The 12,594-nt window shown below is 43.6% G+C and overlaps 2 protein-coding genes across 13 annotated transcripts in view; one reads left to right on the top strand and one right to left on the bottom strand.

Moving 5' to 3' along the window:
• Positions 1-6,002, bottom strand: part of TANGO2 (transport and golgi organization 2 homolog) — a 41,789-nt gene extending 35,787 nt beyond the window's left edge. For 2 of the 4 annotated variants that reach the window (XM_056338495.1, XM_056338531.1), the window contains exon 1: positions 2,563-2,656. Coding sequence is in view for 1 of the 4 variants with exons in the window: in XM_056338514.1 (XP_056194489.1) it covers positions 3,283-3,308 (26 nt within the window). In the remaining 3 variants the exon portion in view is untranslated. Of the gene's footprint in view, positions 1-2,562; positions 2,657-3,282; positions 3,421-5,825 lie in introns of those variants that run through there. The other 2 variants (XM_056338514.1, XM_056338505.1) reach the window with 2 other exon arrangements.
• Positions 6,003-6,271: 269 nt separating this feature from the next.
• ARVCF (ARVCF delta catenin family member) overlaps positions 6,272-12,594 on the top strand; it is a 290,550-nt gene continuing 284,227 nt past the window's right edge. For 2 of the 9 annotated variants that reach the window (XM_056338395.1, XM_056338388.1), the window contains exon 1: positions 7,118-7,339. The gene's annotated coding sequence lies outside the window, so the exon portion shown is untranslated. Of the gene's footprint in view, positions 6,748-6,912; positions 6,928-7,114; positions 7,340-11,895; positions 12,003-12,594 lie in introns of those variants that run through there. The other 7 variants (XM_056338411.1, XM_056338405.1, XM_056338370.1 and 4 more) reach the window with 6 other exon arrangements.

Below are 12,594 nucleotides of genomic sequence, written 5' to 3'. Positions count from 1 at the left end.
AAATAAGAGATGTTTGATTAGTTTTTAGAAGTACTCTACCTTTTTTTTTTTCCTCTCACAGAAAAGTGTCTCACAGATGCATTTTTAAGGCATTTTACTGATCTGCTTTTGTACTTCCTGTGTGTAGCACATGCTCCTGTGTAGTAATAATAATCATTCAGGATAAAGATGAGGTGGAATAGATAGATCCATGATTGGATGCCTTTCAGGTTGCTCTGTACAGAGACAATTTATAACGAACCTAGGGTTTGTAACCTTACCAAGGTGAAGAGTCAGTCTTCACAGCAAGAGACAGCAATGCAAAGTAGAACACTTACGAAAACAACAGAAAATAACACGTAAGTTGCATGCCATTTCCAAGTTTAATAAGCTAATTTTATTTTCAGCTCCTCAATTTTTCCTTCTGGTATCTTAATACACTAAATCCACTATACAGCTCCCAAGAGAAAGAAAGGCCAGTAAACAGCACCTTTCACCACACCATGTTTTGAAAATATCTGCAAGGGATGGAGTAAGGCAGCCTTTCCCCCAGTTTAAGACTGTTAGCTTCTCCTCTAACACAGATCTGCAGACCCAGAGTCTTTTGCTAGACAACTTCCTCCTTTTAGGCAAAGACTGATATTTTTAGCTTTCACAATTCTTAGGTTTTCTTCAACAATGAACTAGCCAGGAGTCCTTTTTTGGGGTAAGAAGCTCTATTTTCCATTCCTTATACACAGAAAGTCTATGTTACAAGTAGCTGAAGGACATATGTACTATAAGAATCATTTATCCTTTTTCTATCTACTCTTAGCTCTTCCCTAGCGATGTTCCGCTAGACCTTCCCAGAAAAAGAATACTAGTCTATATGGATCTTCAACCTGACCCAGTATGGCTGGTCTTACATTCTTAATCTTAACTTCCTTTGATGGAAGTGCTGCAATCACCAATTATAAGTGTGGGTTTATTCCCACTCTTCTTACCTTCATCTACAGTAACTCTGACCTTACTGCCTACTCTGAACAAAACTTAAGAGGGCCCATGGGCTGACACACACCCTGCAAACCTGTGGGGAAAGAAGGGACCAAGAAAAAAACCCCCACAAACCCCCAGAACTTAAGTAGATGAAAAAAGTCCTACAAGTACCCTTACTCAAAAAAAAATATTTCAAGACTGCAGATACAAAATGAACACTGTAACACAAAAAGAGTTTCAAAGCTATTGCTTTGAGTTCAAACAATCCTTCTAGGAGACATAAGGCAAGGACAATAGAATTTTATTAGTTCTGCTGTTAACAAAGTTATCTATTTAATTGTAATTTTAACGTACTCTAAAAAAAGCACATCCATAAAACTAATTTGGCTGATCACTATCAACATCCAGCAGGTTCACTTGGAATTGCTCTCACAGGAGCACCATTCCTGTCTAGGTCTACCAACTTTAATGCAGGTATGTTCTATTGTCTGATTGTTTCCACTTTTGAGAATTTAGTTGCTATGGTGGTAGCTGTCCTCCTACTGACTCTGGAACAAGCATAAGTAGTTAACAAGAGAGGTGGGTAACCCCACTGAAGCGCTGCCAAACATACCAAAACGTTTACAAACAAAAATACTAGCCCACTCTTTAGCTGCTTCATTTAAAATTTTAACGGAGTATTTATAATGAAAATAGATAGCGAGTTGGCTTCAGTTAGAGCAGGGATACTGGAATCTCTGTATAGCCAGGATCAACTCAGTCAAACTACTACCAAGAACCGTAAGAAACCTGAAAACAACTCAACTAAAAAAGTTACAGAATGTAACTGAAAAATGTCAAGTTTCTGTTACATATTTTGACATTTTCAGAACAGCTCGATATACAGTGGAGAGCAAGCTGGTGATCGAGTGTGTCTTAGAGCCACCCGCATCCCGTTAACCTCATATAATCACAAAACAAGTCTCTCCAAAAACCTCGTGTTTTCAATACCTGCAAACGGAAACATCATTAGTTTTCAGCGTCTTTCTGTGACTATTTTTTGAGAAATTGCCACTGAAATGATCACCATGCATTAAAACGATTACGTTCTCAAACGTGACAGAACCGTGCGTGACACAAGCACCAGCTAGCCACCGCCAACCCAACAACGAAGTGCCATCGCATAATTAAGAAAACAAAAAATGGTTGATAATTTAAAGTATTTCAGTAGTTGCTCCTGAGAAATTTAGGTGAAAAAAACGTTTTCTGAGCACAGGACGCGCAGAGGCGGCGTTCTCCTTGGCGCCGCTCGCTGAGGGGAGGCAGGCAGCGCCAGAGCACTGGCGCCCGGCCCGCAGGGGCCTGCCCGCCCGCCACGCAGCCCCCGCTCCCCAAACCGAGAGCCCCGCACCTCACGGCCCGGCTGCGCCCGCCGCGGGCTCCGGCTCCCCACGCGGGACAAGCAAAGCCACTCCAGGCTATTCTTGTCTCTGGCCCCCGCCCGTGCCAGCAAAGTACGAGCCAAGAGAGGCGCCGGCCTGCGTGGGACAAGGACTCTGGGCAGCGGGGCCGCACCAGCCCCGTGAGGGAAGGGCCCTGAGAGAAAAGCCCGCCAAACCCCGCACTCACCCAGCTCGCGCCGCGGGCCCCAGCACATCCCCAAAGCACCGTTTCCGGGAGCGCAGCCAGTTCAAAACAACACCCGGCCCTATTGGCTGCGGGCGCCTCGCCTCCCCGCGCGCTATTGGAGGGAAAGCAACCCCGCCTCTCCTTCTCAAGCTGTCATTGGCTGGTTTACACACACTGCCCGGTGGGTGCCGCCCGCTCCCTTTCCCCTCAGTGGCCCGGGCGTCGAGGGGCGCCATGAGAGGGGCCGGGCGCGCCATCACAGGAGCTGTGGGCGCCATGAGAGGGGCCGGGGGCTCCTGACAGATGCTGTGGCCGTCATGAGAGGAGCTAGAGGCGCCATGAGAGGCACTGTGGCTGCCATCACAGGAGCCATGACTGCCTGCTCCCTGCCGGGCCCTGAGGAGAGGCCTGCTGCACTGCCTGAGGGGAACCCGCCATGGGGTCCACTGAGAGGCGATGGCGCTGCATGCTAGGGGTCACCTCTGACACAGTCCCATATCCATGTCCACCACAGTGGTCTGGAGAAGTCGTTTCTGATATTGTATAGTCCATGGGCTGCTTCTTGGCACCTCAGCCTGTTTCCAGTATATTTTGTTTCCAGGTATGAAAAAATAACATCAAAGGCCTGGTCTGAGCTTCAAAGGGCTCGTACCTCTGAGAACTGATACACCCAGACCTGGGCTGTTGACAATCATAGCGAGTTTGGATGTAGCTACTTACCAGTTTCTATAATACAGTCTCTGCATGGGATGTGTGCTAACATGGCTAACTTCAGGAGAGATTCTGCTTCCAGAAAGGCCCAAAAGTCATTGAGCCCTGAGCTTGCAATGGCATGAATTCAGGCCAGGACAGCTTTCCTGAGGATTGAGGAAAACACAATCGACAAAGTCAAATTTGCTTTCACTTATTAAGCACAGCATGCATGATCAGAACTGATAATTAAACATCCAGTAATTTACTTAGACCTGCAGATTTAGGCTGGGATTGGATCTGTGCCACCTTTTTGTCCTCTCATACTGAAATATTAACTTACTTGTGGGTTTTTCACACAAGATTTTGAACTTTATTTCTGACTTTTTTTTACGGGTGGCAACACAAGAGGGTTTCAGTGGAGCCTGTAAATTAAAACTGTTTTATGGTGAAGCCTATAAGGGAAGACCAAAAAAGCCTTGACAGCTCTTCTAGATTCCAACACTGATAAAGACAGTACACGCAAGATATGGAACACTAATGAAAAGAACTCCCAAGGGTATATGAGTGTGTAATGTGGCTTGTGAGACAAAACCTTTCAACCTAGATGCAGAAAACCTGAAGTCAATTGTTAGCTTTACCACCGCTCTGGCATATGACATTGAGCAAGTTCACCTCAACACTTTCTTTCTTCATTGTCAACAATGGAATGATACCCTTGACCTTTGCAAGGTCTTTTGAGATCTACTGATGAAAATTGCTGGGTGAGTATATTATCATCATTTTTTGTACTACTGCTTTTGAAGCACAGTAATAGATTGTAGTTATTACCTAAATATATGAACCTTGATACATATAATCCTAAACCACATTTGTTTTCAGGTACAGTGTTGTTATTTAAAACAGTTATCTGATGAATAAGCAAATTATAAAAATCTCTTAATCTGTTACACCAAAATTGGTAAAATGCATGCGTATCAAATATGACTTATTGTACTTTGCTGTCACTGTTTCTTGAAGTATAGACTCATCACTGTGACCAAAGATTATTTAGCTTCTATGCTTGGCACTCATTAAAAATCTTTAGATTATATAGGTCTGCAAACCTTCAGTAAGAGTTATGCCCATGGGAAGAAGGTAAGCTGTCCATAGCCTTAAAACTTAATGGCATTAGTTTGTACCGATTTTTAATTTTTTTCATTATTTTTAATACATATGGGAAATTAGAGTAATTTTAAAACATTTTTAGGTTTCCCAAAACCAGCCCACTGCAAGGACTTGTGAACTACTGATTTGGTGGCTGTTCAGACGCTTCCTTCTATTTCTTGTGTCTACTTTTTGTTCTGCCGAAAGCAGCTCGGTTATTGTTGTCCCTTTTAGACCCTGTCCTAGGGGATCTGTGTATAGCTCCCACTGTTTGTCAAACTCCAGTACTCTGATCCCAAGTAGGCAGTGATTCTGTATCCACTTTAAGGATCTTTAATGAATTAGACAGTGGCACTGGCTTTCAGCACAGAACCTTTATTGGAGAAAGCTAAGAAACAAGCTGAAGCTTAGTGAAAAGCTTGCAGAATTGTCCCGAGTTTGTCTCAATAACCAAGAGTCCTGAAATTTGTTTTAAAACTTTGCTCTGTCTTTTAAGTGCTGGAATGCATGTTGTTTGGAATGTATAAAGCACACCTTAAATGCATTTAAGTAACTTTTCCCTCAGAGTTCTCAAAAAGTAGTTGCTAAAGAGATGTCAGTGACCTACGCAGAGTTTTCTAGAGATCAGTTCCTGCTGCTCTGATCCTACTTGGTATCTCTACCAATTGTCTAGATTATGCAAGATCTTTACTAGTAAAATCTGTAGTTTAGTAGACGAGTGGATAATTCACGACTGATTAGTTGCAGAATCATCTGATGTGCCCAGTTAAATCATCCCAGTCCAATATAATGTGCTTTTAATGTCAGAAAACACGAGCAAACATATCTGGAAATAAAGAATGCAGGGATGGGGGCTAGCTCTGCCAAAAGTACTTCAGAAAAGAATTTAGCTGTTACAATGTTTCAACGTGACCTCTCCAGGTAATACTGTGGTAAACTGGACTAAACTAGTCCTTTAATGTATAAAATGCAGCATGTATAGGAGCGGCAAAGGAGTGCTTTTGTCCGAAGCACTGGTATCACTGGCACACTGGCACCACGGTTAGGGAGGGCAAACCCACTGGAAATCAATCAGAGAAGGAACATAAAAATAATGAAGGGGGTAGACAGTAAGGTATAAAAGAGGGCTGTAGGAAGCTCAAGCCATGAGGCTGAGAGGTGACTGGATCACAGCCCACAGACCGCTGCAAATAGCGAAAAGGGCAAGCTGGACAAATCCATAGGGACCGTGCGCCAGCATTTCCTGGCTGCATTGCACCTGACAAGGCCTCTGTCACAGCACGCTATGCAGACATCAGCCGGGCCTGGAATCTCCCGCCCTGCAGCTGTGCAAAGCACCGGTTCGTTCCCCAGGCGCAGCAAGCCTTCAGCCGTGCTGCAAGGCGGCGGGCTCAGCGCTGCAGGCCGGTTCGCGCGCTTTCGCGTACCCGTCCGGTGAGGTGAGAGCGGTCCCTGCTGCTCCTGCCGAACGCACATGGCCAGCGCCCCGCTCCCGCGGGCAGCGGCCGGCAGCGCCGTGTCCCGTACCCCGCTCCCGCCCAGGGCTGGCGGGCGGCGCCTCACGCTGCGCTGCAGCGGCTGCACCGGCCGTTCCCGCCGACCGCCTGCCGCGCTGCTGCCCCGCGCGCTCGCCCAGGGGCCGGGCCGCCCCGCGCGGACGGACATTCCCGCCGGCCAATGCCGCGCCGAGCGAGCGGCCAGTGAGCGGAGCGCGCCGGGAATGCACCAATGCGCCTTCAGTTGCTGGGCGCGATGCACAGGAAATGCCCAATAGGAAAATTCGCGCCGCGGGGGCAGCGCGGCGGTCTGTGTGTCGGTCGCAGGCCGGCGGCGTGAGGCCGGGGTTGCGGCGGGGCTGCTGTGGGGGGGGGAGGGTCGTGGTCTCGCTGCCTTCCTCGGCCCGCCGGCCGCTGTGGCGGGGGCAGGCGGCGGTGCCGCTTACCTTACGCTGGTACTTCCTCCCCCCCCGGTGTGAATGCTGAGGAGCGATAACGCCGTGCTGAAAAAAAAAGAGAGTTAGAAAGATGAAACCAGCACGGCCAGAGCGGGAAATGTGTTCCCTTCGCCCGGTGGGCCTCTCCTGAGGGACGCTCGGCCGGGGCGGCTGCGTGGGCGGTTATTTTCCGAAAAGTAATTTCGGAAGGTCATGCATTTTTCGGCGTTGCCCTTGGACCTTTTTTTGGAGCGGCCGTGGGGCTACTGGGCAGACCCTACTCACCCGCTGGTCGCCGAGCTGGGCTGCGGGAGCGGGGCCCGCAGGGCCTGATGGCAGCGGGTTTACGTGCTTTGTAGAGAAGAAAAATTCCCCCGTGTGCTTTAAAAACGCAGCCAAAAATCACAGTAGAAAAGGTAAATGCAAGAAAAGGTAAATGCAAGAAAAGGGTTAATAATTGCTTCCACCTCCCCCTCCTTCCCTCTCCCCCCCCCCCCCCCCGGTTTGGATAAAGATGGTCTTGGATACCCTTTGTAAATAGGAATGTGGAGGTGGGAGGGGAAAATCAGCCCGACTCCCTCTACTATGTCGTCTCGGTGGGTAAGAAGGCGATAGCGGGGCTGATGCAGCCCGGGTGTTACCCCGGGGGATCGCGCGGGGGGACGGAGGCTCCTTCCGCGGGAGCCGGGCACCCGCGGGGCCGCGCCGGAGTGGGGAGGGCGTGAGCGGCGAGCGGGAGCGGCGCGGAGGGGGCTCCTGCTCCCGGGGAACGGGAAGCGAGAGGGGAAGACAAGGGGCTTTCGCTGATATGCTGCTCAGTGGTTGCTGAGTATTTTATTGAAGAGTTGTGTGGGGGGGGTTTCTTTCTTTTTTTTTTTGTTTTCTTCTTTTTTTTGTATGTTTTGTTTTTTGGTGTGTTTTTTATGTGGGTACACCCACCTCCTTGAAGCCAGCAGAAGCAAGGAAAATAAGCTGAGGACAGAGAAATAAGGGAAGACGGAGGAGATGGTGAGCAGATCATTGGGTTGGGGGGAATGAATGAGGCTGCCGGGCTATTTTCTGTGAGAGGTTCTTGCAGGGTGTAGTACGTTTGGGATGATTTTACATCACGATTGCAGACTGGCTTGCTTTGTTTGCTAAAGATTGCTATTTAAGGTTTAACAGCGGTTATCAGCTTATTGTGAGATATGCAACGAGGAGCTGATGTATATGAATGGCTAAAATTATATACGCAAGCCACACACACAAGCAACCCCTAAACAAATCAACATTGTATTAATCCTGTAATATGATGGGCAGCTCTTGACATGGAGGGAAGTCATTGCTCAGGTTATTTGTGGCATGCATAAGAGATGAATCTCTTTGTAGCAAAGCCCAAACAAAACTAACCTATTTCTTCACAAACGTGAAATCCATTACAGACTTATAAGCCAAAGTTAGGGGTGTCTTTTTCTTTTCATTTTTCCTGCAGTATTGCTATACATGATTAAAATTGAATGTTTGCAAAAACTTGATCAACTCTTTAAAATGATCACTTCTAGCATGCAAATAATAAAGACTGTCTTTCTCCCTTTCTCTTTCTTTTTTTAATGTAAGCACTTGTTTGTGTATGTGGAAGGGGGAATTATTATAACAAGTACTTTGTGTTTTACAGTGTACTGTTGTGCCTTAGGTAGGTCACAATACAAAATGTGATTCTTAGCATGTTGAAAAAAAAAAAAAAACCAAGCAGATTTTTTTTCCTATCAAGTAAAACCTGTTTTTATACTAATAACATCTTAACACTAGATACAAGTTTGTGGGAAAAAAACCTGCTATTTTTTATTAATGGGAATGCTTTATGATAAAATCATGGTTCTAAATGACAGAATATTGACATTGGCTGATTGTATCTTCCTGTGGATGAAGTGCTGCAGTCTGTATTAAGTACATTAGCCCTGTAAGGTTCCATAAATTTAAACATACTTTGTTTACAAAATTGTGCAGGACTGCATGGTGCAGTAGTAAAATCTGAAATTTTAGTGGCTTTAGAAATGTTGCAAGGCACTGCAAAAGAGAAAAAATGCAGCTTAATATTAAATCTTCCGTGGAAAGAAAGGATTTGTTATAATAAAGTAGCACAGGATATACATGGTGACTAAAGTAACTGAAAGGGCTGGATAGTTTGGCGTTTCTACAGGAAAAATAAGTTGTGAACTATGCTGTGATCTTTATCATGCAAGATATTTGGATGGATGGCAGTTATATTTATTTTAAGCAACATCTCTCTAAATGCTTGCCTGAAATATTTAAATTATATGCTCCATTAGGCAAATGGATTTATCTTCCCATTACTTGGCTGAAGGAATGTATTAGGAGGGCAGGGTTTAGAAGAACAATACAGTTTGACTGCATAGTTTCACTGCATAGTCCATCCTCATGTATTGTTCAGAGATGCATAGAATGTATTGTATTTGACATTGGTGTTCTTTATAAAGTTGACTTTGCTGATTTTATTTTTATGCCATAGTTGCTGTCAACATAAATAACTGAATTTCAATTACTGCAACCATACATTTGACCTACTATTTAGCTAGAATAGATGAAAATTAGTTCCTTTCTTTGATTTTCATCTATTAATTAAAAATCTCTGCAATGGATTTCAGTCTCAGCAATTTTTAGTACTGGAAGAACTGGTAAGAGTTACAAATATAGAGAGATTCCCATTATATTGAGTTAGGACGCTGCACTAGAAATGGCAAAATTCCTGCCATTTGCTTATACTTCAAATTTTGTACAAACTGCAGTTGAGAGAAAATATCTTATCCTGCAGACCATCTGCATGGATATTACAGTTACATAAAACGAAGCTTCTGTATTTGATTTTATGTAATGCAACACATGATTTCTGTAGTGATTTTGGTGGATTTTGGTTAGTGTCAGAATTGATACACTGTGAGGAAAACCTGTTAGAATTCTTGTGCTACTAGGTTTATAATTTGTTGCTGTTAATATTTTACTGTGTGAGTATAAATCATTGACACAGACATTGTAAACAAATGCTGTAGAAGCTAAGTGTGAGATCATATTTAGCTTATGTCTTTACAGTTTACCCAGAGTATGACAGTATCTTGTCTAGTGTGAGTGCATTCTATTCCTAATAGCCATCATAGTAATCTTCAAAGCAGAAATGTTCGGTCCAATTTTTTACTTTTAATGCCTGTCTCTCCAACAGAAGGAGGAAAAAGGCCAGCTCTAGGGTTGCGCCAACATGGATAGGGAAAGAATTTATCAGTTGTTGCGTGCCATTACCTTATTCAGACTTCATATGAGTCACCTGGAAATTAGCCTTGAGACTTCTGTTAAGATTAAAATCCACGTATTTTTAGAAAAAGTGTTCTTTCCATAATGTAAAACATTTAGCATATACCTGTGACTTGGTAAACATATTTTCTTCAAAGGCATTAGCAATATCATGGGTTTAAGCATTAAAGTAAGAACAAGGAGATCTTGAAGTATGCTGTGTAAATTCCAGGCAGGATGTGGTCTACGTGTGTGCTGAACCAAGAAGGTTAGCCACCTGAACATCTGAAAAAAGTAGCAACCATCTTCAGTAATAAAATGGTTTTAATTTGCCTCAGCTCACTTTTGTAAAACAAAGCCAGACCCAAAAAACTGTGGTGCAAGTTTTTTTCATGGCGTCATAGAATGATTTGGATTGGAAGTGACCTTAAAGACCATCTAGTTCCACTCCCCTGCCCTGTTCAGGGACACCTTCCACTGGCCCAGGTTGCTTGAAGCCTCATGCAGCCTGGTCTTGAGCACTGCCAGGGACGGGGCATCCACAGCTGCTCTGGGCAACCCGTTCCACCACCCTCTTCTGTTTCTCATTTGTCCTTTCCACTCCTCCCCTCACATTTTGCAGGCAACCCAAAACAAGCTGTAAAGCTACTTTTGGTTCTGTATGCTGAAGTTCTAGAGGTCTAGATCTTCTGCATTAGCTTAGGTTGTATTAATTTTAAACAGTATGTAAGACAAATAACTAATTTTAGTGAATCTCACTCTTTCTGTGTGTCTGCTTTTCTGCAACATTGTAAGAACAGGGAGCTCAATGTAGTTATAGCCAATCTTCTGGAAGGCTGGCACTCCAGCCTTTAGCAGTCATGTTTTCAAGAAGCGGTGTTTTCGTTGTGTGGTGTGTAAATGGCTAATCATTCAATGGTAAGCGGACTGCATGTCTTTTTCATCATGAACTTATACAGACTACATTAAAAAAATATTTTGGAGTCCTGAATGAGACTTACTGACTGCCACTGTTTTTTCAGGATAGTTTGACGTTTTGGCCCACCAAAATATGTGCCTATCTTGGGGATAAAAAAATGTGCAAGAGACCTAGTAGGAATGTATACATGGGTGGCATTTTAAAATACTTTAATCTCTTGTAAGGAACACTTCACTTTAGTTAATGAAGCTTATATTTAGTCACTACTCGTTCATGCAAAGAGCATGTATGAATATATTTTCTTACAATAGCTGTCATTACTGGGAGCATACCAGTATTGAAACAAATGGTCTCTTTCTGAAAAGAATGGATCTTAACTAAGGCAGGCACCATTATATCCCTGAAATGACTGGCTTTACTGATATAATTTTTTTTAAACTGCTTATCAAACTTTGTAAAAGTTCATATTGTTTATACCCTCCTATTTTTCTATGTAGTGAAGTTTTTGTTGTCCAATCTAGGTAAAATTGATGGAAATGTCACTGGGTCCAGGTAAGAGCCATCTGAAGTTGGTTCCAAGAAGCTGGCTACAGTGAAGTCAGGGGATCTGCCTAATCATATCTTTCAAAATCAGGCCCTCAGAGGAGTTGACCTAGAAAAACAAAATCAGTGGGTACTTCTGTAGATCTCTGAATCGGTATTTTCTCAAGCATAGACTTTTGGCACAAGATAGAAACCGTTTACTAGCAGTAGTACACTAAGGAAAGAGCCTGTGGGCCTGAGTATGTGCAGTTCTGTATCTCTCCACATACCTCTGTGTGAAGGATATCTTGGTCTGATTCTGCAAGTCTTAGTCAGCTGATATTAATTACCATGAGACAAGTTGAGTGATTCTGAATATAAAATATATTTATAAAAAGAAAAATTGTAATATTTAGATCACAGATTCCAGGCTGAGTAGCCCAAGAAAGTAATTTTCATCCGACACTTGTCTAATGGTGATGCTGCTGGTAGCAGTATAACAAGGTACTACGATCCATTAAGAACACGAGCAGGATTGTGCTTCTCTGCTTCACTCTCCAGTTTATATAGCACTAGGAAGACCTTTTTGAACTACATGCAGTATGCTTCATCTCTACAGATATGATGGCTTTCTTGGGCAATTTAGGATCTTTTTTCCATAAGGTCCTTTACTGCAGCATCAAGTCTTCTGTGCATGCTTCAGTTGATGATGCCTATAATCATGGTTTTCCTGCATCTTGGAGCATGTGCATTTTGTTTCAGAAGGTGCAACAGGGTTTCTGTGAGCTACTGTGTGGAAATATGTGAGTGCACCACTAATCTATTCGTTTGTGATTTGTAGGTCAGGGAGAAATAGAGATTTTGCTATCAAAGCAGTATCATCTCTTTGCTGCTTCAGTGCTTACATGACATTTCAAGTTGGCTGAAGATTAAAAGGATGTTGTCAAGGTAGCTTTCACAATTTCATTTTCATTATTTATTTTGTTTGCCTTGTTATTGCTGTCATAAGCCATTGGAAGCTTGAAGTCTAGTGCCTTGCCACCAGGCCTTTGTCCTCCAGAACAGTTACTGTTTAGTTGCTTATGGTTTATTTAAGAGTTGTGAAGCATTTACTGTCTTTTGAAATACATTACTGAAGAGTTACAGCTTAAACGTTGCAAGCAAGTGAGAGGGAAGGTGAGGATATTGATGTTGGGCTGGTCGTGACATTGTGTGGTTGTGGTAAACTCAAAAAATGTCATCTTTTCCTTATTTGTTTCAGAGTGTAAGGATTTGGGAGTAGACTTAGGCATCAGTGATTTCTTTGCACAGTCATCCTTGTGAGTGGGCTTTCCAGGGTATTGATACCAAGACCTGTGCTCTTAGTTGGATCTATTTTGAATTATGTGATATAGTATTAGAGATGCAGTGGTATTGACTGACTTTGGGGTGCTGAACAGTAGCTTGATTTGGAGTACTGGCCACAAAAATATCTTTGTAGAATCTGGGCTTTGTATCACATACGCCTTTTTTCTTTTCTAAACTTAATTCCCCCCCTTAT

Source organism: Falco biarmicus, chromosome 1, assembly GCF_023638135.1.
Source record: "Falco biarmicus isolate bFalBia1 chromosome 1, bFalBia1.pri, whole genome shotgun sequence".
NCBI classification, from domain to species: domain Eukaryota; kingdom Metazoa; phylum Chordata; class Aves; order Falconiformes; family Falconidae; genus Falco; species Falco biarmicus.
The sequence above is the reverse complement of the archived record's forward strand: the minus strand, read 5'-3'. Positions and strand labels throughout refer to the sequence as shown.